At 26.6% G+C, this 28,000-nt stretch overlaps 1 protein-coding gene across 2 annotated transcripts; it reads right to left on the reverse strand.

The window, feature by feature from the left end:
* Window position 1: 1 nt before the first annotated feature.
* On the reverse strand, window positions 2–28,000 carry hlk (hulk). 2 transcript variants are annotated; one of them, XM_015510669.2, is made up of 30 exons: window positions 27,518–28,000; window positions 20,360–20,542; window positions 20,157–20,297; window positions 19,667–19,849; window positions 19,417–19,560; window positions 19,039–19,353; window positions 18,766–18,948; window positions 18,570–18,701; window positions 18,190–18,504; window positions 17,728–17,910; window positions 17,520–17,651; window positions 17,118–17,447; window positions 16,872–17,054; window positions 16,604–16,741; window positions 15,806–15,988; window positions 8,174–8,305; window positions 7,924–8,106; window positions 7,685–7,825; window positions 7,429–7,617; window positions 7,187–7,324; window positions 6,763–7,068; window positions 5,619–5,719; window positions 5,415–5,499; window positions 5,202–5,333; window positions 3,110–3,292; window positions 2,803–2,943; window positions 2,547–2,729; window positions 2,329–2,469; window positions 1,097–1,279; window positions 2–402 (listed from the first exon to the last, which is right to left on the reverse strand). In XM_015510669.2, the coding sequence occupies exons 1-30, from the start codon at window positions 27,753–27,755 to the stop codon at window positions 194–196; spliced, it is 5,430 nt and encodes a 1,809-aa protein (XP_015366155.2). In that variant the 5' UTR covers window positions 27,756–28,000; the 3' UTR covers window positions 2–193. The 2 variants fall into 2 exon arrangements, with proteins under 2 accessions (XP_015366155.2, XP_015366156.2); XM_015510670.2 differs by lacking the exon at window positions 6,763–7,068 and having other exon boundaries at window positions 27,518–27,999.

Below are 28,000 nucleotides of genomic sequence, written 5' to 3' on the forward strand. Positions count from 1 at the left end.
CTATTGTAAAATAATAATATAATATCATTGTAAAATATATTATACACATATCATACACGGATCTATAGTATAGGTATATATCAGAGACACGTGCATATTGACCAGTTTAGGTACCCAATTGTGTACCTATGTAATATTCCGGTAACATTGGGGCAATAATATTGTAATATTTCATATTATTATATTATTATCATCATGACAACGACGGCGACGAAGTTGATGATGGCGTCGGTTTGGCCGGAGTCATCGTGATCTTTTTGAAGCCGTACACAAGCAGTACTGTGTAGAGAACGAACGCCAACGATATAGTGATCATCACGTACATGAAAAGGTTGAGCTCTGGCTCTCGGAAACGGGTTTTCTTCAACCACTCGAGCACCTCGAGTTCGGTGTCCAGACTTCCTGCACGTGGTGTACAACATACGACAAGTTAATATTAATAGTGTGCACATAGGTAAATTATGAATTGTTGCAAATTATTGAAAAAAAAATCATAGGTAGGTATAGGTAGATAGGTAGTTAGATGCTCTGCTGACTGCAGCGAGTTCTATAATATATACTTATATTCGCAGCTGTTAATTAATTTATTAACTACCTACACATTATTGTGACACCTCAGACATTCATAATAATAATAATATATAGCAGTATAGCGAGTATGGCTAGTAGCTTTTTGGAAAACGTTATTATATTTTTACCATTTTATATTGTTTTAATGTTTAAACTTAAACTTTTTTAATGGCGAAGTAGAATATTCAAAGAATTGTTTATAAGAGTGTAATAACTTATAAATAGGTATTCGACTATATATATATATATATATAGTCGAATATTCGTTCAAAATTTCATTTTTATACATAGAAATACTCCGATCAATATTTTGTTTATCACGTTTACTTTTAAAAAAGTATTTATTTTTTTTAAATTTATGTTTTGTTATAATCTAAAACCATGTAAAAAAAATTTATTTTCAAAAAGGTTGATAGTTTTTGAAATAATTACCTAGTGTTTTGTGTAAAATGGATCACTTGCAGCTATATATATTATTATTATAAACTTCTTCGTTCTTGTGTATTGTTAAAAATAATAAACTTACCTCTGTATACACTCGGAAACTTATTTCGGAAGTAAACAATGGCAGGAAGCTTTGTTACACCCCATTTGCGTGCATAACGGGCGTCGGCCATCTTGACAAAAGTGATATCCATGTTGTTCGTTTCGTCATCTATAGTCTCCAGCCTTGACAGCACTTCGGCACTTTCGGGTACATCGTTTTCATCTATCACAAAAAAAAACTTGTAGATAGGCGTAACAAATAACCATTATGTGACGACGCTATTGCGATTCATTCATAATTATTACGGTAATAACTAATAACAAATAACTATAATAATTCATTATTACCTATACCATTATAATTTATAGGTAATTACTATTAAAATGTAACTATAAAAGTTTAGATCCTCGATTTTTATATAATTCAAAATAATAAACAATAAATTTAAAAAAATTAATTATTTCATCATAATTATATCATAGTTAAATAAGCAGACCAAGTAACAAAAAATAGAAACCTTTATATTTTAAGTATTTTTTCACTGAACAGTTTCCTATAATTAATTATAGTTTTTGTTCAAATATTTTAAAATATTTCAACGGGCTTTTTGAGAAGTTTTGAATTTGTTTTCTATCATAATATAAGTTACTGTTTCAAACACATGCATCTTTAATAATTCAAGATTTTCTAAAATTAAAATAACTGCTATTAAATCAATAATGATTGCACGTACAGGTATTGTGTGAATACTAAATATCACGAAATGATGAGGCATTAAAACCCCATTTTTTTTTTACATGTCTTATAAAACTCCATCAGGTATTAGGTATCAGTATAATAATTTATAAATATTTTTAATAGAATAAAATATAACATAATTTAATATTATTTATATATGATAGAGTAGGGTGAAAAGAAAATTCTATTCTCAAACGAATAATGGAATAGCTAGTAGCGACGACCGACAGAAGTATATATTTTTTGATTATTATTTATTATTAGTATAACCATATAATTTATTTCTAAAACTTCCTAATAATTAGTAAAATTTAGGTACCTATACAATCATATAATATATATATCTACACTTCAATAAATATCGCGTAAATTGTTTAAATGTATCAGCCGATTAAATAACATTTCGTATTTTTAAAAGTCGAACAACAGAACACAATTTAATTTTTTTTGGACCCGTAGAGTCATCGATAACCTATATTTTATACTACAAAGATCGTGATTGGCACGTTTGTACCTTATGAACGTGTACTTACAGAAAAACACTGTCACGAATTCATTTTCATTGAGTAATTTCGTTAGCATTTTCTTGTTTACTTCATCGATTTCATTTTTTATTTCAAACACATCCTGTGAAGTTAACCACGATAACACCTTGTCCTCGTCACTCAAATCTCCTATAAAATGACCAAGTGATAAGCAAAAAATGCACTCAACACGTTATTAGTAATTACTATTTGTTTGACGTTTTTACCGTCAAATATTTCAGGCACTCTTTTTCTAAAATATACCAAAGATGGTAAACTTATGATGTTGTATTTTGCAGCCACTTCTGGATCTGATATTTTAACCATGTCGATACCGAATAAATCTGCTTCGCCATCAATTATTTCTAGCTCTTCTAAAATACCACCACATTCTTCACAGTTTTCTTCGTCTAAACATGGTTGAATTTTATTTATTTTATTATTGCGTGTACAACATACTATTCTGGATATAAGTTTATTTACAGAAAAACACTGCTAATAGTAATGATTCGTCCAATAGTCTTTCAAGCATACGACTGTTTACCTCTTCGATTTCATCTGCGAGTTCACGATTGTCGTCATCAATCAGCCATTCAAGAACTGATTCCTCATTTTGTAAATCACCTAAAAAGACATTGCAGTATTTGTTAATGTAATACGTCTTATATTATGTATATATTTTTAATTGTATCATAGAAATATAGGCGGAAAAATCGTTTGAGATTTGTAGGGGGTTTATTAGCCCCCAAATCCCCTCACCCATTTGTACCATGGAAACTGTAGATTTTACCTTCATATAAAAGAGGATTTCCATTTCTAAAGTATACGAGTGCTGGGAATGTCTTGATTGAATATCTTTTGGCTAATTGCGGATCTTGAATCTTTACCATGTGTATGCCATATAGATCACACTCGTCGTCTACTCGTTCTAAATCTTCTAATATTTGATCGCAAACATGACATGCTTGTTTATCTGTATACAGTTATGAAGAATAATTTTTAAAAAATCGGATTTTACATTTAATATAGTAAAAATCTACAAGATAAGACATTTCCGTAAAAACAATTAACTCCCAGAGGTTAGTTAGGTAGTAAATTAGCTAGTAAAATGTGCTTTTTGTAGTTTATGACATGCATACTAAAAAACTACTTATATTTTTTTATCTGAAATCGGGTTAAAAATATGTTTTTACTTTTTCCTGCTGTCGTTGTTCAACACAATTCCCTGTTCGGTAAATTCATTATTATATTGTGTGCATTTATTAATGATGGATTGTATAAGTATGTAAATAACAATTAAATATTTAAAAAAATCGTATATCGTGGGATGTACCTATATCTGATACTTATTTACTATTCAAGATAAATTAGTAAATAAAACAAAAATGAAGTGACAGGAGATGGATTAACTATCATCTTCGCGTTTATTTTTAAAATTATAGGTAGGAATTTAATTATTTAGTTTGAAAATTAGATATTGGCCATATGTTATTGTAAATTGTAATGATGAATCATGAATATAGACTTATTATTATAAATTATAATATTATGTGCTTACTTGATACTATACGAAAAAAAATATTATTAAGTAAATGACATTTTGTATCGTGAACTGTGAAAATGGAATATTAAATTTCTAGGACTTGTTAGTTATTTGATTTCTTTTCTACTCCGTTGTATACTGATATTGCAAAAAATATCTGTACTTTTTTGTCGTATTTAACGTTTAATATGATAATATGAAATAATGAATTAACTGATCCAGACATTCTTAAAATAATTACGATTTCTCAATTCTTAGAACCAAACACAAGTTAGTAAAAAGCTCACTTAGTAAAAGATCACTTTGCGAATATGCTAAATTCCTAGTTTTCAAAACCTGTATTAATACGAAGAAATAAACTTTAATACCAAATAGAATTAAAAAAATAATTTGATAACATAATATTTTTTTTTAGATTATTTGTATAGTTTTAATCTATATTAAATATTTATGCAATAAGTAATTAGATAGGTACCAAAAAAAAAAATAAATAAATAAATAAAATACCTAATACAAACAATCGTCACTAATTACTATGAACAATAATGAATAAATGAATATCTTAATATCAATAAATATCCACTATACTGCACTGTCGTCTGTCAATAACAACAATAAGCATACCCAGTAAACATTATAACATTTAAATGCTATTTGTCAATTAATACTTTGCTAGTATTTAAAAAAATTGTACGTTATTTTTCAAAAACCTTATTTACAAACATCAATCAAATGCTTGACAAATGTCATTTGAACTAGATCATGTTATTCAATAACCAATTGAATTCAAACTCTAGCCAAATATTAGTATTATATAATATTTTTAAATTAACTGCCCGGAAAATGTTGTAACATTTAAACGTTAATTGTCAAATATTTTCTAATTTTTTAATAATTGTACAATATTCCTTTAAAATTGTATTTACCTACATTTGTAAACATCAATCAAATGCTTGACAAACTTTTCGTGTAATTCAAAAATTATGTTTTTCAATGAACTGCTATAAATAAGACACACATTTGCCCAACTTTTGCTAAATATTGTACAAGATTTACAAAATAATTGTTCATGACACCTGCAGGTATTTATACATAAATATATTTATATCCCTTAAGAGATTTCAAAGAATTAATGAATGTTTTAAATTCAATCATAAACTTTTGTACATATACGAAAAACAATTATGAACGAAGTATATGGGTTCATCGACATTTATTTATGTATAAGGATAGTTTAATTATAATTTCTAATTTCTAAATACGATATGCCGTTGATGGTTTTATACAATATGTCAATTAATGATACCTATCAAAAAATAAATGATTTTGTTTTACTTACAAAAATATACTGCCAAATATTGTGTTTCTTGAACAATTGATTCTAACATGGCTCTTGTGACCAATTCAATTCTATCCTCTGTTCTCTGTGTAATTAACCATTGAAGAACTTCTTCTTCTTCCTTCAAATCTCCTATGTTGATAGAATATAAATTATTAAATCAAATTCAAAATAGATATGGTACATCATATTAAAATACAACGTGAATTTCACCTCCGAATAGATTTGGTACTGAATGTTCGAAGTAAACCAACGCCGGTAATTTCGATACTCCATATTGTTCAGCAGCTTCAATATCCTAAATTATAGATTATATACAAATATATAATATCATATGAAAAATATCCCACATAGTTTTTGCTGCTGTAGATTATAAAATAACTTCAAAAAGATATGTTTCTTTAAAAATGGGTTTACTTGAGTTTTAATAAAAGTAATCCCATGTCGTTCACAATCGTCGTCAATATTTTCTAGTTCTTCTAAAATACTCGTACACGAGTCACATTCATCTTCACTATCTGCAAATATTATTTATTCTATGTATAATTTTACTAACATAAATGTATAATAATAAATAGGTATATATAGTATACTGTAGTTATCTAATTTTAGCTATGATCGTATTTATATAAAAATCTACATATATTCATGCGAAAAGTCATCTAGTACCTAATCTAGTCATCTACTCTATTCTAAGTCAAAAATTGCAAACAGACCGACTCCTTTATATTTAAAAAATGTTACGGTTTATTTATAAATATAATTACAATCGTCAATTTTGGAGGGGATGCATTACCTGATATAAATATGTTTTTATAACTGTATTTTTTTGTTTAATATTTTTGATGAAAATGTTAAATCTAGTTCCCTAAATATTTGAATCATAACCAGGACCGTTCGTAAGAGAGGTTCAGCCTCTCCCCCCATTGCTGAAAAAATACACAAATCGTGTTTTTAATTTTTTTTATAATATTATAATTATATGAAATATTTTACTATATTTTATTTTATTTCTATTAATTATTGGCCAAACGTTTTAGAGAGTATTATAGTTTTTTTTAGATTCTTATAGCGGCTCGTAAAATCGTGAATGTATTAGTTTTACAATGATATCAGTTTTGTTTAAAAAAAAAAACGTTTATTTTACGTCATATTTTATAGCAGAAAAAATACTTCAACCTTCGTCTCGTGTATGCTAAATTAATAGTAAATTAATACTACACTGTATAAAATAAATTCAATAAACCTCAATAGTTATATGTATTGCATGGGTCACACATTTATATTAATTATAAAATGGAAGTCGGTCATTATAATATATATCTAGATAATTAAAAATAATAATATATAAAATAATAAGCTCCTGAAGTAAGTGAGGATTAAATAAACTATAACTACTTATAAGGTAGGTGTATTAATTAAATTTTATTTGTAAACCAAGCTTGTATATTAGATGCATACATGCATATTCAGCGCACCAAAAATTCTAAAAAGCCAATGATTCGCAGTCTCAAATGCGCTTTATTATCAAAGCCTCTATATCCTCTCCCAGGTGAGATACCATTGTTATTGTTTCCTTGAATATTAGAATGAATATCATTATTTTCCACATAATCATTATTATTATCAATATCATCATCGTCATTATCATCGTCATCATCATCGCCATCATCATCACTATCATCATCATCAACACCACCGTTTTTTTTATTAACATCTTCTTCGGCGACTGATTCCGTCATAATTTCTGGTTTCGCTTCCTTTTTTTTCAAATCACTATGGACACCATTTTGTGGTTGTGCTTTATGATGTCTACGAAACGCTTTGGTGTTGGACGCCTTACAGCGTTCGCACAGCGTTCCATTCCCTATATACCGGACAACAACACACTCATATTTGACACCATAACACAGTATTACCGTTTTATAATATTATACATTTACGAGTCAAGACAGGCATTTTTTTAATCAAAATTTAACACTCACAGAAAAAAACTGCAATTGATTCCGAAGAGGCTATGGCATTCCTTAATTCTTGGCCGTTTATTTCTTCAATTATTTCGCCGTGGGGGTTCTTTTGAACCAGAAGCCAATTTAATATGTCTGCTTCTTCGTATAGATTTCCTAAAATATTTTAATACAAATAATTTACCAACACCAACCATTAATGAAATTCTGTTTGAACAACTTTTTTGTTTATAATAAAGCACACATATTTTATTGTATACCAGCATAGATTGTAGGCTCTTTTGACCCGAGTTTGAAAAACACTATGGCCGGTAAAGCGAATACCCCACACTCTTTTGCCATCTGTTTGTCATCGATTTTCACAAAATCAATTCCAGCGCCATCCGCATCGTCATCGATATGTTCGATCTCAGCGAGTACTTGTTTGCATTGTTTGCAATCGTCACTGTCTAAATACAAGGAACTTTGGTCATTAATTTAAATATGTTTAAAACAATTAGTTAAAAATAATCTCACAAAAAAACACTGCTACGTTCTCCGAATTCTGCCTAATTTTAGAAAACATTTTCCTGTTAACTTTTTCTATATGTTCAGTCAATTCCATGTTAGATGGATCGGTGAGCCAATCAAGAACTTCTTCATCGTCGTCTATGTCACCTAAAAAAAAAATGTTATATATTTTTAATAGCCAATCGCACTTAACAATTCAGGCTTTTCAATACGAATAATAAGTAAAGTTATTTTCATTAACTGACCATCATAGTTTATGTATTTGCTCTTTCGGAAATAGGTGATACCAGGAGGACTTCGAAATCCATGTTTTTTCGCCATTAATCTATCATTACATTTAACCACTTTTATACCATATTCTGCAGCTTCATCATCAATTAATTCAATGTGTCGTAAAATTCTCGGTACTCTAGTATCGCCTTCGACGACTAATAACGAAGTATAATAACACTAATAACAATGTTTTTTCGTAGTTTATATTTTAAATTAACTTACACCAGACAACGGCTAAAAAGTCTTGATTATCAATGTATTCAAATAACTTTTCTCTATCTATAAGTTCAATGCTTTCGTCTGTCTTTTGTTTTATCATCCATCTAAGTACTTCGTTTTCATTAGCAATATCTCCTTAAATAATAATTTTAAAGCAAAATATAAAATCTTATAAAAATTATTACATTTTTAAACTATTCGTAACTAGTTATGTCGTACATTTGTTTTTAATTTAAAATGTATTGTACTAGTTGTTTTTTTAATATTATAAGTTTACTTCAATTGTCTTATATATATATTAAAAATAGTTCTATAGGTATCTTAAATCATCTTTGAAGAAATAAATTGCAACTATTCAACAAATTATGAATAAACAAATAAACAAAATTTTAACTTCAACAACAGTAATGGTTTTATTAATACATTATTTTGTACATATCAATTTATCGGGAAAACTTAAACGTAACAATACTAACATACTTATCTTTAAACATAAATATGGTTTTATTAAAAAAAATAATTAACAATGTTAGAAATACACGATGTTAACAAAAATTTTGGAAGCTAATTAAAATTCACCTAAATTTAGTTTCTACATGAGCAAAATCAGAGAAATCATTACATATTTACACGGGGATAAATAACAGCCTTTTTCAGATTGCATTTAATATTAAATTAATATTTATACATTCTTGTTAATATCATAATTAATTCAAATAGATTTAAATATATTGTTTAAAACAACTAAAATCTATGGTAAAATGAGCAATTAAATTGAATTATACATTTCAATAAAACAGAATAAATAAAACGGGAAAATAATTTTATCTTTAATCAACCATAAAGATAAAAGATTATCTATATAATCTTTAGGTACACTACACCTAATAATTGAGGATACATACATATTTAAATACAACGTTAAATAACATACTCGTATATATCTACCTAGTATCAGTAGAATTTTAGACAAGATGGAAAATACTTAAACAATATGGTTATTGAATGATACAATATTTAAACTATTTTATCATCGATTTCAATAAATTTAAGCTTTATACTAAGTAAAATTACTTATATACTATTCATTTTATTATTTATAAAAATTAAAACGTATTTTGGGATATTTTATAATTTTTACAAGGAATTTCTTATATTTAGATTGCATAGAGTACAACTTTAAAAAAAATAACATTCATCACAGCAAATGTAATGTTTTAAAAAACTTTATTAAACAATACATTTTTGACTTTATAATGATGTAAATGTCTATATATATTTTAAAAAGTCATAAATATATAAAATATATTTTAAATCAAAATATAAAAAAAGAACGTTGAGTTTTAATGATTTTCTCTCTACCTTTGGTAAGTGATAAGATTGCCGGAGACTTGAAAATTGGTTAAAATAAAATATTTAAGTTCAGTATAACTACACTCATTTAATATGATACATTATACTATAGATTATTAATGATTTACTGTTAATTATTAATTATCAATTTTTTTTAATTATTATTTATAACTTTATTAAAAATACCCCTCAAAAGTTGTACTTTAACTATAAAATTCTAATAACTACCTTAATCATCTGTATTATAATTTTTTTTTTCAATATAAATATTTGTTGAATTTTAAGTTTTTTTTTAGTAAATACACGTTTGATCGACTTAATATACCTAATTCGTATTATTTTTTGGTAAAATAATAGTTACAACGTTTATATAATATGGGACAAGGGTAATGGAAGTGTTTTTTAAAATAAATTAAAGAAAAATGAGTAGGTAGTTAATAAATTAGATAAATCAGATAATATAAAATATTATTTTAGACATTTCACATACCCTTGAAATAAAAGTTAAGTCTTTGGAAATTTGAAACACCAATAAATTATGTTTATTACCTGTTCTCATTTTAAGTTGGTGTTTACTGTTTAATAAGAAAAAAATAAAATATAAGAATTATAATTTGAAGACCTTTTATGTTTATTTTTTTATCCTATACAGGCATTTTTGTGACATTTCACCACCACCAAGAAGCTTTCCCGTTACCATCCTTCTTGTTTCTTTTTTCTTTTTTTTTATTATTGCTATCCGGCTTGCCGTTTGTTTTCTGTTCATCGTTCTTAGTTTCTTTTCTTACTGGCTTCCCCGTTTTGTTTTTTTTGGTTTCTGTTTTTTCCTTATCAGCCGGTGATTGTGGTTTTGGGCAACATTGGTATGGCTCAAATGATGGTGTATTGGCCTTAGTGTTTCCCAGACCGATGTAAAAACAGCTGTCGCCTGCAGCAAAATCCAAATTATATTAGCAATTATTGTTTTAATTATATGATATTCTGAACAATTGTTCAACGAAAAAGGTGACAAACGCGTAAATTAATTTCAAATTATAAATGCTAAACAAAAGCTTTAATGTAACAAGGGTATGATGGAACAAAATGCTGCAGACGACAAGCTGTTAGTAAAAATAAAATCAACATGAACAACATTATTCTAAATACAGTAGCATACTGGGTACAAAAATTATATATTTTACATAATCAAATATTTAAATCAATATTAATTTTGATGTTGGACATAGACCTATCTAATCAACAAAATAATATAAAAACATATTGTTGATCGATTTATACTATATTTTAATAGAAAATTGATTATATTATCTAGATCAACATTGTAAACAGATAACTCCGTGGTAGCCGACAGAGTGCAATGCTAGTTTGGCAATATTTGGTAGAGACGTAGAGTACAAAATATGTCCAATTATTTATCATAATTAGATATAATCGTAAGCATTGGTAATAATATACGGTTGATTCTATATACGTAATATTATAATATTCTATATATACATATATTTAAAAAAATGAAAATTTTTATTTAAAATTAATAATAATTATTGAGTTCAAAGATTGATTAATTTACAAATTATATTATGTAGAGAATGTATAAAGTGTATTGTATACTTTTACCTAATATTGTATTAAGCGTTAAAATTGTTTGAATATTTTATTGTCTTACGTAAATTAATAAAATTTGATATGTAAAATAAAAAAAATCTATGAAATTAAAGAGAAATGAGGCCATCTAGATAGGATAAAAAGAACCCGTGTTAAAAATATTATGTTATTATAATTAGCTACTGGACAGCTGCCGATTTATATTTTTAGAAAATCAGCATCAGATGTCTAATTTCACATCAAAACGTTTTTACGCATTCAAACACGAGACTTTTTTTTTAAATTTAAATACCTGTATGTTCAATTTTTTGCAAATATTTAGTTGTTTTTGGATCTTGAGTTTTTTTTTGACCACCTGAATACGATAGAACGATCACGATTATTGGGACAAATGCTTTACAGTTATTTTAAATCATTTAAATAAATTAGCACGTATATATCGCTTACTTTTTTGATCAATTAGCCAATTTAACACTTTCCCGCTATTCTTAAGGTTACCTAAGTACAATATAATAATATTATAATTGATATTAAGTCTTAATAGAGTATATTGATTATCTTAGACAATAATTATTTATATACATAAAGTACATATAATGTACCTACACACTATATCTTATATACTTATATTAATTATAATTGTATTTATAAATTTCTTATGTTTATATGTATTGCGTATATAAAAGTGAAATATTATTATAATACTTATATAATATATTGAATGAGTAAGTGTCTTTTCCTCACATAATTCATATTGATTATTTCCTGTATTAGTATTGACTTATTGAGTATACTTATTGTGTAGATATGTAATATATATTATATATATATATTATACAAATACCTACAATGCATATAAATAATGTTCGTGTCAACCTGAAAACGCTCAGGGTAATCTAAACATTCTAAACACGGGGTAAAATACAATCTAATAATTTTTTGCATGACAGAATGATATTAAAATTATTAATATAATATTGTATTTTAAATTTCCTCGTAGGCTTTCAAATTGCCTTTATACCATACCATCGTATAATCCAGGGATTTCCAAACTTTTTTTTATTTGAGGACCATATAAAATATCAAAATCTTTTAGTCAATCAAAAGTATATAAAAACATATAACTTTTATTTTGTATATATATATATGTGTATATGTATACATTTCTTAATATTTCGAAAAAATAGTTCATATAATATAATTAAATGTTCTTAGTTATTTAATATATGATACAGTTGATAATTGAAACGTGCGTGAAATAACAGTTTTGGATATTTTACATATTATTTAGATTATTTACTGTCCTTTGGTGGGCTAGATACAACTTATTTCAATCTATAATTTGGTGACCCCTGGTATGATGTTTATAATATATATATATATATATATATATATATATATATATATATATTACTATTATAATTTACAATAGGTATATGACTTAAGTATCTACAGTGTTCATATAATATTATTGTTAAATTTATCTTGAAATTATTAGGATATAGGAGATAAATTTAACGACCTAATATTATCATAAAAACTTTTCAAAGACATTTTTTATTAACCTTGGGATCATAACATCAATAAAACTGATCAACCTGAAAATAGAGAAACTATAACATTATATACCAATACCAGTACCTATTTTCATTTAGTATATATTTTATATAATATAATATTATGTTACCGTCAACGTTGGCAATTAGTAATTTTTTGTACGTAATGATAGAATAATTACTAATAACGCATCATATTTGTCTATACTCATAATGGCTAATTTGAGTTAATGTTGACATAATTTGGAATTCAGGCAATTTAGATAATCTGCTAAGCGATTTGAATACGTTCGTTTTCTCAATCGATAATCAAAATTATCACACATTGAAGTTAAAACAAAAAATAGTTTGGTAAATATTTTACATATAAAAACTAGCATGAGATTAAAAACTTAGCGGAGGAGGGTCAATGCACGGGTCTCAATTACTCCAAATTTTTTTCTGCTCCAATATTTATCATGTAAGTGAACGTTTCCCAAATTTGAATAGATGCATAGGTTCGTATTGTGATAAAAAATTTAATTTATCCACATAGTAATAAATATTCATTATTATTTATTTTAAATTTATATAGTCATTATTAAAACAAAAACCATCAAAAATGATATTGCTTCTATTGGCTTCAAGCCCGTGAATAAATAGATAAAATATTTTATACTTTCAAAAATTTCGTTTCTTAAATAACAATAATTCGAATTTTGTGAAATTTTCAATTTTTTAATATTTTTTGATGGGATAATAAGTTGAAGAAATAAGTATTAGGTATATTAAGTAATATTATATAAGCCAAACAGTTCAGAAAATTGACTACAAATGAGGAAATATGCTCTTAAAAATATACTTTGACCTAATTGACCACATTGACCAAAAATTAACGTGTAGTAAGTCCAACAGACCAATTTTTTCCATGTATAAGTATTTGCAGATGCAGAATAGATGAATACTAATAGTTGTGTTCGTCCCTATGGGAAATCAAGATCACCGGAATAAATGGTGGTGATCTGAAAGGTGATTATTCCCCCCAGAAAATGAATTTATAAAAAACCTTAAATATATATACATATAAATTATTATAAGATATAAATATCATACACAATTTAATTTAATTAGGTTGAATAGGTACTATTATCTATGCTATTTCATATATCTGCCTATATTATTTTAATTTATCATTTATTCATTATGTTATTTACAAGCTAACTATGAGCTTTTATATCTCTATAATTAGTAGAAAGTTGTTGCATTTTATATTTATAATCTTGATTATTTTAATTTTTTTTAAGAAAAAAAATCTATCGTTTAATAATTTTCCATGTAGTCGTCAAATTGCTGGGCTACACAGGCACTTAAAAGTTATTATTATCACCGTATACATTACAAAATAATGACCGTTTGCAGACTTCTATACATCAATTAAGAATTGAAGTTAACATTTAAGCATTTTGGTCCTAAAGGCTAAGAAGCTAATTGGTAGGTACTTATAAAACGTCTATGTAATACAATGTATTGCCTGTATATAATAAAGCGCACTCACAGCTACCTATATGTATAATGTGTCGTATCGATCAAACCACAAATTTGATTGAACATTACTTTTTTGATATTATGCGATGACCAAGTTGCAACCAAGTATGCCAAAAATATTACAGCTCAACTTTAAAACCAATATGGTTAACTGTTGTAACCGTAGTTATCATGCCTACACACGAGTCACAAGACAACTTCACACGACGTAGCTGTGGATCTGGCTAAACTAAATATAGTATCGTAATAATAATATATAACAGATAAAAATAGCAGTGCCGGGCTGAATTAAATTTATATCGGTTACCTATTTTTGTTTTAATAATATTATTGTTTATTAGTTACATTAGTGGTAACCCAAATTTATAAAGATTTTACACACATTATAATTTATTACGTATTGATAACAGGATATGCCTAAATAGATTTATTTTGATAGTTATTATTATGCTTTATCTAAATCTAAGTATAAAGTTAATACCTTTGCACGGTTCAGGCCGACGGCCTTAGAAGCCTGTGACCCAGTTGAACTATTTCCACTATCCCTAGTATCCCTTATATGGTCAGTTCACCTTTGTAGGTATATACGTGTACATTGGGACTATCCTGTTTAGTCCCTACCTACCTAGAGGAATGAATCTAATAACCAGTGGTGCCGAATTTTATGTTAATGTCAGCTTACATGTTTTGAAAATTTAGTATAAGGTCGCTCTATATTGATCACTTTCTTCTCCGAAAAATTCCATTTTTGCCGATGTTAAGATATTGGGCCTCTTAAAATATTTTTCACCCTTCTAGTTTTTTAGGACTTGGGCGTCACTGCCATTAACCATGTCCAATAAGTAGCAACTATACTGTATATTAAAAGTTTCATGAGCATTTTACGAGTTTTATGAATAAATAATCAACTCAAACATATAACGATGGAAGACTTTACTTATCAGCCAATCACAGAAATATGCGGCACACCAGAAACCAATAAATATTAACCATGTTTTGTGTCGACCAGCATTATTCACACCGCTCAATCATTACCTACATTGATGGTATTTCCCATATTGACGGTAACATAATATACGTAGGACATAATCATGAATAAAAATACAAATTGTGTTAAAAAAAAACGATTGAGTTTATAGAAAAATACTTTTTTAGAGCCATTAGACTATATCGACTGGAAATAATGTTTTTTTTTTTTATAATTATGTAGGTATGCGCATATATTATATTATATTTCAATATTATAATATACTAATATTGGCATTTGTCATTATCATGTTATCATATAATACAAAATTTATATTTATTACAATTGCGTACTAAATTAAAATTTACTTAATTTTATGACTGAAATAAATATTAAATTATACAATTATTATAAAATACAATCAAATATAATATATTTAAGTATACCTAATTTATACTAGTTAATAATCAAAAAATATTATATTCAATTTAAAATCTTTTATTATTATGAATTCATAATTCATCCTATAATTACTTTTATCAAGTTTTTACTAATTTGATAAAATATTCAAATTGTACTTAAAATTGCATTAATTTATTTGGTATTAAAATTAATTTAAAAAGAACTTACCGTCATACATGATTGGAACTCCTGTTTCATAATACACCAGGGCAGGGAAACTAAAAATACCAATTTCTGACGCCAACTTTGAATCAGTTGATTTGACGAATTGAATACCTTCCTTATCAGTATCGTCATCTATAGTTTCTAACTCTTCCAATATACTAGGACAAGCTTCACATTTATCATCGTCTATAAAAATATGAGCATTTATTATTGATAACAATGCAGTGATACCGTGTTGGCTATGCATTTTTAATTAAATATCTATACTAACTATAGGTACATAGTTATGAATATAATTCAATTATTCATAGTTTTTGCAAAAGAAATCAAAAGATATGTACTAACTTAGCCACACAAATAAGTAGCTCTCATTTTTATCAAATAAGACATTATAATCAATTTTTTTTGTATTAAGTGTTTTTAAACATTCAGATTTAAGAAAATATAAGAAATAACAACTGCTGACTACATTACTTATAATTACTACATTACACCAAATTATGCTTTATTTTTATATAACTATTATAATATTAAGGATTGTATAAAAAAATAATATACAATTAAAAACCTAATTTTTTTTTTGGAGATGTAATCGATTTGTGAAATACCTACGTAGTACAGTCAATACCAGATAATTTAAAATGAATTAATTCTGAATATATAAGCACTTCAAAGTTGGAATACAATAATTTTAATATTGTAAATATTATTGTGGTTACAAACAATAAATTTATTGGAAATTCCCATACCTATATTATAGGTTGTACGTATGTATTCAAATGTATTATATTTTATACGTACAAAAGAAAACTGCCAAGTGTTCAACATCATTGATTAAAGTTTGCAGGGTTTTTCTATCAACACTTTCAATAAAATCTGGTTCAGACTCGTGCAAGTCGAGAACCCATTCTAAAATTGCTTCTTCGTGCATCAAATCGCCTGTTAAACATAATATGTATAAATTATTATACTTTCTATGTATTAGTAACCAAGATAATACATATTAATATTTTTAATTACTCTCATTTATATATATGTTTGTTTATATATGTATGTATATCAATTTCACCTGTGTAAATTTTTCGGAATTTATTTCTGTAAAATAATAATGTTGGCAAACCCGGAAGATCATATTCTTTTTCTATTCCTTCATCAGAAGTTTTTAAAAATTGAATGTTTTTTTCTTCACACTCATCGTCTATGTTTTCCAACTCTGATATTATTTTTTGACTTTTTTTGTCTCCTTCTTTATCTAAAATAATTTATACGTGTATTGTAGTCTTTAAACATCATATGCTTGTTGAAAAAAACGTACAGAAAAATACAACAACAAATTGTTTTTCATTTAATATTTTCTCCAACATCTTAGTATTAACTTCTTCAATACGTCCAGGCACCTTAAGAGTTTCTTCATCTATGAGCCACGTCAGTACTTCATCTTCATCTTCCAAATCACCTGTATAAACTAATGGTTCTTTATTTCTAAAAAATACTAGTGAAGGGAATGTTCTAAGTCCATATTCTCTAGCAATGGATGCATCTTCGGTTGTTACAAATACTATTCCGGTTTCATCTAATTCATCATCGATATTTTCGAACCCATCGAGAATGCTATCACATTCTTCTCCTTCCTCGCACCTTCCACCTAAATTTAACCACATATTTTTAATTATATAGAATTAATACATATAGACTTTATTTATTTTAAGTTACTAACTAAAGTAAACCAAAACGTATTCATGGTCAACGATGAGGGTTTTAAGTATTTCGTCAGTAACTTCTTCGATGGTTGCTGTGGTTTTTTGCTCAATGAGCCACTTTAATACTTGTTCCTCGTTTATAAGATCACCTAAGATTAAAATTACGTGATTTAAGTTGTGAACATTTATAAATTATACTATATACAATCATATAAAATTAAATACCTTCATAAATAGCAGGAATTTTATTTTCGAAGTATACTAACGTAGGTAAATGATCGATGCCATACTCTTTAGCTTCATTTGCATCATCCAAGCGTACAATCACAATACCTTCTTTATCCAATTCATCATCAATATTTTCTAATTCATTTAATATGCGAATATCTTCTCTATCGTCCTTATCGTCTATTTAAAACAAGTTTAATAAAACAAATTCGATTATAAAATGTTAACAATTTACTTATGTAAGTATGAAGTCATTTTTTATACAGCAGTAAAAATAAAAACTCAGTTGACACATTATATAATAGATATATTTTATCTATATACTGTTAATTTGATTATATACATATATATGAATTGTAGAATACATTAAAAACTATAACCAAAATTACTTTTATTTTTAAGATTATTGTGAAATTTACTAAGTTAATAAGTAAGATCTTAATTAAAAATAGTACTCACAAAATAATACTGCCAAGTAAGCTTCAGACTCAATCAGTTTGTCAACAATTTCATCTGTAACTTCAGGTATTTCTGAATGTCTTTTTTGGTGTATTAACCAACTTAAAACTTCTTCTTCTTTAAGTAAATCACCGTTGTATATATGTGGTATTCTTTTTTCAAAATACATAAGTTTTGGTACTGTTGTTATACCATATTCTCGAGCCTCATCAATATTACAAATTTTTACAAATGCGATTCCACTTTGATCACATTCATCATCAATATTTTCCAACTCAACCAAAACTTTTTGACTTTTTTTTTGGTTTTTATCATCTAATAATTTATATATTGTGTATAAAAATATTATTTTTATTAAGTAATAAATGTTTTAAACTCACAGAACAATACGGCGACGTTTGATAATTTATTTATTAAGATATCAAGCATCTCATCAGTTACATCTTCTATTTCGTCATGTTTTATTTGGTAACTAAGCCATTCCAATACTTTGTCTTCATCCTCCAAGTTTCCTAAAATATAAATATAAAATATTCAACTGTATATTTTACCACTTAATGAATTGATATTATATACCATTATAGAGTGTTGGTACTCCATTTTCAAAGTATAATAAAGCTGGTAGTTCTTCAATTCCATAGAGTTTTGCTTCTTCATCATCGTCAATTTTAACAAAAACAATTCCAAGTGTATCACACTCGTCATCAATATTTTCAAGTTCGTTTAATGCTTTTTGAGATTTTTTATCATTATTATCATCTACAAGTTAGATTATAAGTTATAATTTGTACATTTTAATACACCTATATGGCTATATGGCTTTATTATTTATATACACCAAATACATACAGAAGAGAACAGCAATATTTTTTCCTTCTTTTATAAGACGATCCATCATCTCATTCGTAATGTCTTCGATTTCATCTTTTTGAAGTTGATCAATAAGCCAATGTAAAAGAGCGTCTTCATTTTCAATATCACCGTCATAAATATTTGGTATTTGTTTTTCAAAGTATACAACTGCAGGAACAGATTCCAAACCAAATGAAGAAGCTGCTAGTGGATCTTCAATTTTCACAAACTGTATTCCATGACGGTCACAATCGTCATCAATTTTTTCTAGCTCATTCAAAACTCTTAAAGAATCTTCGTCATCATTATCGTCTGAAAAAAATGTAAATTTAATTTCATAAATCATAATATAAAAAATGTATTTGTAAATCTTACAAAACAATACAACAAGGTTATCAACAGAACCGATAAGTGTATCTAATGTTTTTGATGTAACGTCCTCGATAACATCTTCTTCATCTCCTGTAGACTTGTTCTGTACTAACCACTCAAGAACATCTTCTTCTCTAGTTAATTCATCTGCATTTTTAAAAATTGTGTGCATTAAAAACTATGTTCATAGATACATACTATATAGATACGAATATTATAATTTATAATATGTGTCTTTTGACAAACCACTGACGTTCATAAACAATTGGTATTTGATGTCGATAATAAACCAACTTCGGTAACTCTCCTAAATTGTACTCGTCTGCTAAACTCGAGTCATGTATTTTTACGAACCCAATTCCTAATTGATCTGCTTCATCGTCAATATTCTCCAATTCTTGTAATGCTTTTGCACATTTTTTGCAGCCTGCTTTATCTAAAATAATAATCATGATATTAACAATAAAATTATGTAAATTAAAAATCAAATAAACGCTCTCGCTATATTGCATGGATAAAGCTATGAAAGGTTATACATTTCTAAAGGGGATGCCGAGGTAAATAGCTGAAATTGGGGTAACAGCTTACAACCATTTCACTTACGGATATCCTTTAAAGTGCATTCTGATCGTTCAGGACCTAATTCAATGTAATGTACTGATTTCAATATCTTAAATACTTTTGTATTATAGAGTTTATTCGTATCACAATGTATTAGAAAATAAATGATAATTTTTACTTACAGAACAAAACAGCTACATAATCCGTATCTTCAATAATTTTCTGTAATATTTTTGAGTTTACTTCCTCAATACGATCTGGTAAATCTAAAGCTTCTAAGCTTGTCAAAAACTCTAAGACTGAATCTTCATCCATTAGATCTCCTATAATTACCATACAAAATTAAAACAGTTAAAAAAAAAAATGATTTTAAATGTACACTTACCCTCATAAATTATTGGTTCTTTCTTTCGGAAGTAAGTGAGAGCTGGGAAATTTTTGATTCCATAATGTTTAGCAAGTCTTTTATCATTAATTTTTACAAAATCTACTCCAAATGTATCTGTATCATCATCAATATTTTCAAGTTCTTCTAGTACTTTGTCACAAGTATGACAGCTTCTAGTATCTATACATATAAATTGTATTAATACATCATTTTACTCAAAGTAAACATAGTTATAACATATTTAAAATAAGTTATATATATATATATACAGGGTGATTCTTTTATCAAACAACACTTATATGGTGTTTGTGTGTAAATACCACCTAACATACACCTATAACACACAATCACCACCCAAAACCACCCAACTTTGGGAGGCTATATCTTTTAAACGGATTAACGAAAATGAAAATTTAAACGTGAAAATTCATTGAAAAAATAGCCTTTTTAGTTTATGAAATTTTAAGTATAGATTGTCATTTAAAAATCAAAAGTTGATAATGGTTTACCTGATAAGGGTGAAAATATTTTAAAAATATATAGTTATAGAATAAGACGAATCTATACAATTTTGAAAAAAAAAAATTTGAAAAAAGGTCAATAGTTTTTGAAATAATGAGTGTTGTTTGATAAAAGAATCACCCTGTATATTACTTCTATCGTATGTATTATTAGTAATTGGTCAACGATTTTTATTCATTTTATTGTTGACAATGAGGTAGAAATTATTGCTTTATGTTCAATAATGGGTACACTTTAATTTGGCGCATACTAATTGCCTTCCAAAATATATGAACTGTCTTCCAGCCTCATTGTAAATAAGAAGGTTCATAATTTATATACGAGTTGTCTCTCAAGAATTTTCACACTAATTGTCTCCCGTATAGAATCAATTAGTATTTCATAAACTCCACTATGAAACAACTCGTAAATATGTAATTATATTAATTATAATGAAGGAATATGCATTATTAGGTATATATTATAAATATTATACATTAACATTTGTAAAAATAATACATACATTTAGCGAATAATAATATAATATAAGTCAGTAAAAAAATATATATGTTAAAATAATTAAAGTCAGTAAACAAATTATTTGGTTTACATTGCTCAGACTTAACTAACTAGCAAATATTTGTAAATATTAAAAATATGATTTTTTTCCATGCAACTTTTTTATTTGAGTATCAATGAAACTTATTTTGTTTTTAATATGTAATCGTGCATGAGTTTTAGGCTTATTAGAACTTTTTGTTAAATTTACTGTCTCGGTTTGAATTAATTTTAAAACTTTGATAAATGTATATAACATATTAGGATGTAGAAACTCGAAAGTCAAAATAGCTATTAAATTTGCCATGGAAAGATTCACATGAGTTGGTTGTGCACTTAATGCTACATCTCTTTCCTACTCATAATAATATATTATATAAGTATTATAATATTATCTTTAATGTTTAATGTTTTAGTCGTTTAGGTTTAATCGTATCAATGACCAATGTACAACAATTATATATGTATTACACTTCGAGATTACAAACTTATTTTGATACACGTTTGAAAATGTTTAGAACCACTTATGCATTTAATATCAGATTATTGGAAGGCAACTAGTACTAAATCCTTTTATTTTACAATAAAATTTAAGGTACATCGGGAAGCAACGAGAAACAATTCGTATAAAAGTTATTTACCTTTGTTGTAACTTACAACAATAACTTTATAACTTATAACCCTTTTCATACATTATACATGTATACAGTACTATACATTTTTATAAGTTGTAACTAATATTTACAAAAAGCAATATTTATTATATTCATCCATAGTGATTTATAACTCTAAAGAATAGTTACATACGAAAGTATAGAAAATAAAAAATGTGATTATTTTAAACATAAACCAGCTTATACTATTTCTAGTCTTAATAATAAACAATTTCCAAAAAAGTGTTTTTTTCTTTTTAAATTAAAGATGGTATTCTTATATTTTATATTGAACTTATTTATTAATTGCATATTTTTGTTGGTTAGTAAATTCACTATTGATTTTTAAACACGAATCCATATTTTTAATTTAAAAATCTAAAACAGAATAATTTTTTAAACGTTGCTACTTAATGTGTGTATGGATATTAAATTATTCACATCGAACAATTATGCAATTGTTAAAGTTTAAATAATTGTGAAGACCGAAAGACAGCCTGGAAAATGAATATTGTAGGTACAGTCAAAATGTAAAAACTATTAGCTTATAACATTCTTAAAATAGTATTATATTTTAGATGATAAAATTAAATATTTATAATAATCAAAAGTTAGGTTAGGTTAAAAAATAATGATAATATACAACGGCTGAAAATTGATTTTAAATAAGCACCAACCAATAAAAATCGAATATATTTTTATTGATATTCAAAATTTATATTATAATTGGATAAATCAAAATCCATAATATTTAGGTGGGTATAATAAAATAAAAATCGTTTTATAATTTTTTTATACAACACTATTTCAAGTATTAAAAAATAATTTTAATTTAATTTAAAATTCAACAATATCTAATATATCTACAACATTGTTAATTGATGGGTTATAGCTTTATATGTAATAACTAATTATATTCAGTATTCTTAGGCCTGTTTCATAGTCGTAAGTAACAATACGTATGCAACGCACGAACCTATCTTGGTTCCCTGTAAGTAAAAATAAAAATCGTAAAAATGTAAGTGATTTTTAAATTGAAAAAAAAGATGATTAAAATTTAATTAAAAATCAGCAAACAATTATATCATTAATGAGCAACAATAAAAAAACCATAAAACCGATAAATTATTTTAAATTTAAATCAGTAAAAATAATATTGATAAGCGAAATTAAATTTTTAAATCGAAAAATTGTATTTTGATTTTAATCATTGTAATACATGGTTTCATATTTTCTATAAATCATTATTCAAAAGTCTTCTATAATTTTAAGTGATAGCCAATGTTTAGGCTCACCTAAGTCTTACACTTAAAATAAAAATAATACAATGTTGATACACTAACAATCTGAGATTTTGTTTTCACCTAACCTTGTATTTTACATCTCAACAATTTAAATCATAGTATATTTAAGTAGATATTTTAATGTATTCGCAGGAAGCGATTAGAACAGTACTGCCTATATTATATTGTACGAATATAACTTGAACTGAAATGTGACGAGTGAAATACATTGTAGGTGGTAAAATACCAGTAAAACATTATATTTGTATAAAAAGTTAAAATTACTTAGAAAGCAATAAACAATTTTAATTATAATAATAACTCATAATATAAGATGCTCATTCAGTTTAACACATTTCTTTTCTTACATTTTGTTTTCTTTTAAGTAGGCGGTGTTAATCGATCCTTTTCAAAAACAATCCGTCCTATTTGTGTATATACTTTTTTATAAATACATAGACACTTATTGTATTTTGTTTATAAGAATTGTAAAAATGTTCCTGATTTGTGCAGCCCTTCATTAGAAATTCCTTACTGATTGGCTGTTATAGGCTATCTGAACTGTATAGGTATCTAGAATATTATTCAATAGCGTGATATAATTAAATATATTAAAGTTTATTACATCATATCAAAATAACTGATAGGTACCAAATATTAGGATTCTACCAATAATGAAAAATATGGTTCTATGTGAATATTTTCGTCATAGCTTTTTAACCATGCTTTATCTCATTTAATTTTCGTGATCGACTTATATAGCTTTACTTTTGATGTAGGTGAACATTTTTGAAAATTATAACTTTTAAGTATATGCTTCCATTTAAGTCTCAATTCTAAATAGTATAATTTGCAATCAACATATGAGAGCACAATATACATTTTGTTATCTCATGTACACAAGCAAAAAATCGAGACAAGCATGAGATGTGTTCATTATAATAATTTTTTTTTTTATTTATTGATCACAAAAAAACATCGACAGCAAAGGCCATTAGTTAAAGAAAGTTAAAAGATAGGCATGAATAATGAATAAATGTTTACAACGATATTTACAAAGATGAGTTATAAATAAAATGGTATGAAATTTTTTTTTTATATATATGATTGTTTTAATAATTACTCTCATATTTAAAAAAATTATTATTTTTTTTTCATGACTTTTAGACAATCAATATATAATTCAAAAATACACGTTATACGTGATAGGACTTATAAAAACGTTTATATATATATTTTTTTTTTTATTTAACGAAATATACCCTCGGCGACATAGGCCATTGGGTTACAGATTTTTTATTTCATTGAGTTAAGATTACATTATTGAAAACTACATTATTTACAATTTTCATGTTTATATTTTTATGTTTGAAATGCTGTTTTGTTTTCCAATTTTCACAATATAAATATACATAATGTATTGTTCGGACTTGTTCTAGTTTCTAGTTTAGTTGTGCTTGTGATTACAATTTGTTTAAATTTACTTATTTGTATAGATCATATTTATAGATCTACAATAGACCTATATTTCAGGACCCACTCGTGTATCGAATTCAAGCAAATATTATTATTGGACTTATCCTTAGGTCCAAGGGTTTCACACATGTAATTTATAGTGAGTAATGACAGGTGACAGCTACTGTTATCTACAGCCAGTTATTTTACATTAAGTCTTAGTAAGTACTAATTTTAATTATACTAAATACTAATGTATGCCAATAATTGGTCCACCTATATTATGTTTTTTTTGTTTATTTGTTTTTATATTTTTATCATATAAAATCTTAAAATATTTTAAATTTAATGTCTTAAGTTCTAAAAAAGTTGGTTGCTTATTGAATATTTTACAGTTATATTTAAATCTTAGCTATAACCATAGGTACATAATAACACAAAAATATTTTTCTTACTAGAAAATATATATATATATAAAATATACGTTTAGGTCCCTTGTTCTGTACAGCAGAGAGACATCCACTACGACTTACCCGCTTTTTTTTAACTTTAATTTTAATAAAATAAAACGAACATTTTCTTTAGAGAAATAAAAATAGGAACCTAGATAATAATAATAACTATCATAACATAAAAATATTTATTTTAAAATCACATACATTTTATAAGAAAAAAGTTTATAATACCATGGTGGCGATTAGTAATCATTCTATTTAGGTAATAATGCCATTAAAAACCATTATCGAAGTATTTTAACAAAAATATGATACATACGTATGTACATATTAATATAATATATTATTTTCTAATATGCATTAATATACTCCGTATATCTTAGATTAGACAACTAAAAAATAAATTCAAACTGTTCGTAATTTATCTAATTATATCAATTATATTATAATAATACTTTGCCGGAGTTATATTAAATATACTTAGTCTTGTACTGGAGTTGAATATAGGCATTTTTAGTTTTTACCTTAACAAATTTTCATAAATCATTACACTGGAATAAACGCCTATTTCTAACAGACCTCATTACACTATTTTACTCAAGGTTTTTTTCATTTATCATCGGTACTTTCTGGAAATTAAGTAACAAATAAGGAAAATTATCTGTTCTAAGTGTCATTTGTATCCAATAGTTTGATAGTCTAAAAAAAATATTACATGTGTAAATATGGGTAGTAGGTAATTATTTATGTTTTTTTTAAACAATTGCAATGTAGCAGTTCACGTTAAAAACACTAAAAATACAAATATGTATTATACATATATATATAATGGTATCTACATAAATTGTCTTAACAGAGGTTTTTCCGATTATAACATTTAAAAACAGCTGTTGCGTGATGTCAGTTCAGCAAAGATGAAATGAAACGGTCCACACTACCTCAGATGGAGTCAGGCGTGTGCTATTATTATCTCCGGCGCTCGGCCTCCGCAAAATCGTCAACAGCAGTCAGGGGATAGTGTAACCATAATAATACGATGGCCGTCGCGCGTTTTACAATCCAAATTTCTCTCTCTTCTCCACCGGAATACTTCCATTAGAAAGGTCAGCTCTTTAAACAATTCGAAAAGACTGCCAACAATAGAAACCACTGTTCTATGATGCTATATTATTTTTTTTTAAATCACGCGCGCTTCGTTTCAAAGCTTTCAACTTTTGGGTTATATTTTATACAAAATGATAATGTTTTTAATAAGAGCACTATTAATAAATTCATCAAAAGGTATATATATATATATTTATCAGCATTAATGGTATACTACTTTATTCTTTGACACTATAATAATATTGCATTAGCGATATTTGAATTTATCCCATGCCAAAATCTAATCTGTTTAAAATCATTTAAACAAAATTCGTACACACATATTTTTACATACATTAAGTTATATAAAAACAAACCCTGGTTTAATAATAACGTACGTCATAAAAGTCGTATCATATTACGATTTGGCATTGAATATTAACATACTTATTTTACATATATATGTATATATACAGAGTTTTTCGCCTTCTCGATTTTACGAATTTTTTATGAAACTATTTGGTTAAACAGTTTTAATGCTTAAGTTGTCTTAAGTTTTTTTCAATAATTATAACCAAATCTCTGTTATTTTAACAAAATAGTTTGGCAATTCATTGAAACAGATTAATTTTTTTTTCTTATTATTGAAATCCCAGCCAGTGACTCATAATATATACAGTTGCCAACTCTCCAACTTAAAAATTCGGGGCAAGAATAATAGATTTTGCCAAATAGTTGAACAAGTTTGCTCTAACTCCAGCATTCTCATGTAACATTTGATAATACATAATTTTGGAGGCAACGTAATTATGTAATGAAATAAAGTAAAGGTAGTTTTGGGTCATATTTGTAATTTGTATACCTACTTAAAATATCGTAAAATACTAATTTAGTATTGTATCAACATTCACCCGTTTGGCGTACGCAACTCACTGAAATCCTTTGGTAGTTAACCTATACCATTATCATCTACTATTTATTTATATTTCCAGATCAAATCATTTAAATAGTCGGTGGACGTGGCGTAATAAGTAACCTAACCTCTTGATCGTGCATCGTAAATCTCACACCAATTATATTATAAACTTTTCTCATAAGAAAAAGGTTTTATGGATATAATAATGCAATAATGTCAAAAACGTGTGTCTCATAACATTAGGTACTTACACCAAAATACGGCAACGTAGTCCTTTTCGTTTAACACCCGTTCCAGCTGTTTGGCGGTGACTTCCTCTATTATCGGCTCTGCGTGGTCCTTGGGTCGGTAAGCGGCTGCCGGTGGGTCTGTTGCCGAAGCCGTGGATCCGCTGGATGGTAAGTCTTTTTTGGCGGTCACGTGCTGCTGGAATGCGACCGCGGTAAACGCGATCACGGCTAAGAAGCCGCGCCACGTGAATCGAATCATATTAGTTCGAGAATCGGCAAATCAGTGAGTTTTTCGTGCGACGGTCGATATGGGCGGAGAAGAAATATAACAATGAATAGTTCGAGGGAGGCGGAAAAGAACTGAAATCGAGAATATATTTATTTTTTTTCGTATGTCTATACGTCTACTTGAGTTGTTAATATTTTACGATTTTTTTTTGGAACGGAAGACTGGTACTGACCAGCAGCCGCATGACTAGCTAACGCGCGTACTGTGCCTGGGGA

The sequence above is a fragment of the Diuraphis noxia genome, unplaced genomic scaffold (genome assembly GCF_037042655.1).
Source record: "Diuraphis noxia isolate RWA-SAM2 unplaced genomic scaffold, SU_Dnox_SAM2 contig0003, whole genome shotgun sequence".
NCBI lineage: Eukaryota > Metazoa > Arthropoda > Insecta > Hemiptera > Aphididae > Diuraphis > Diuraphis noxia.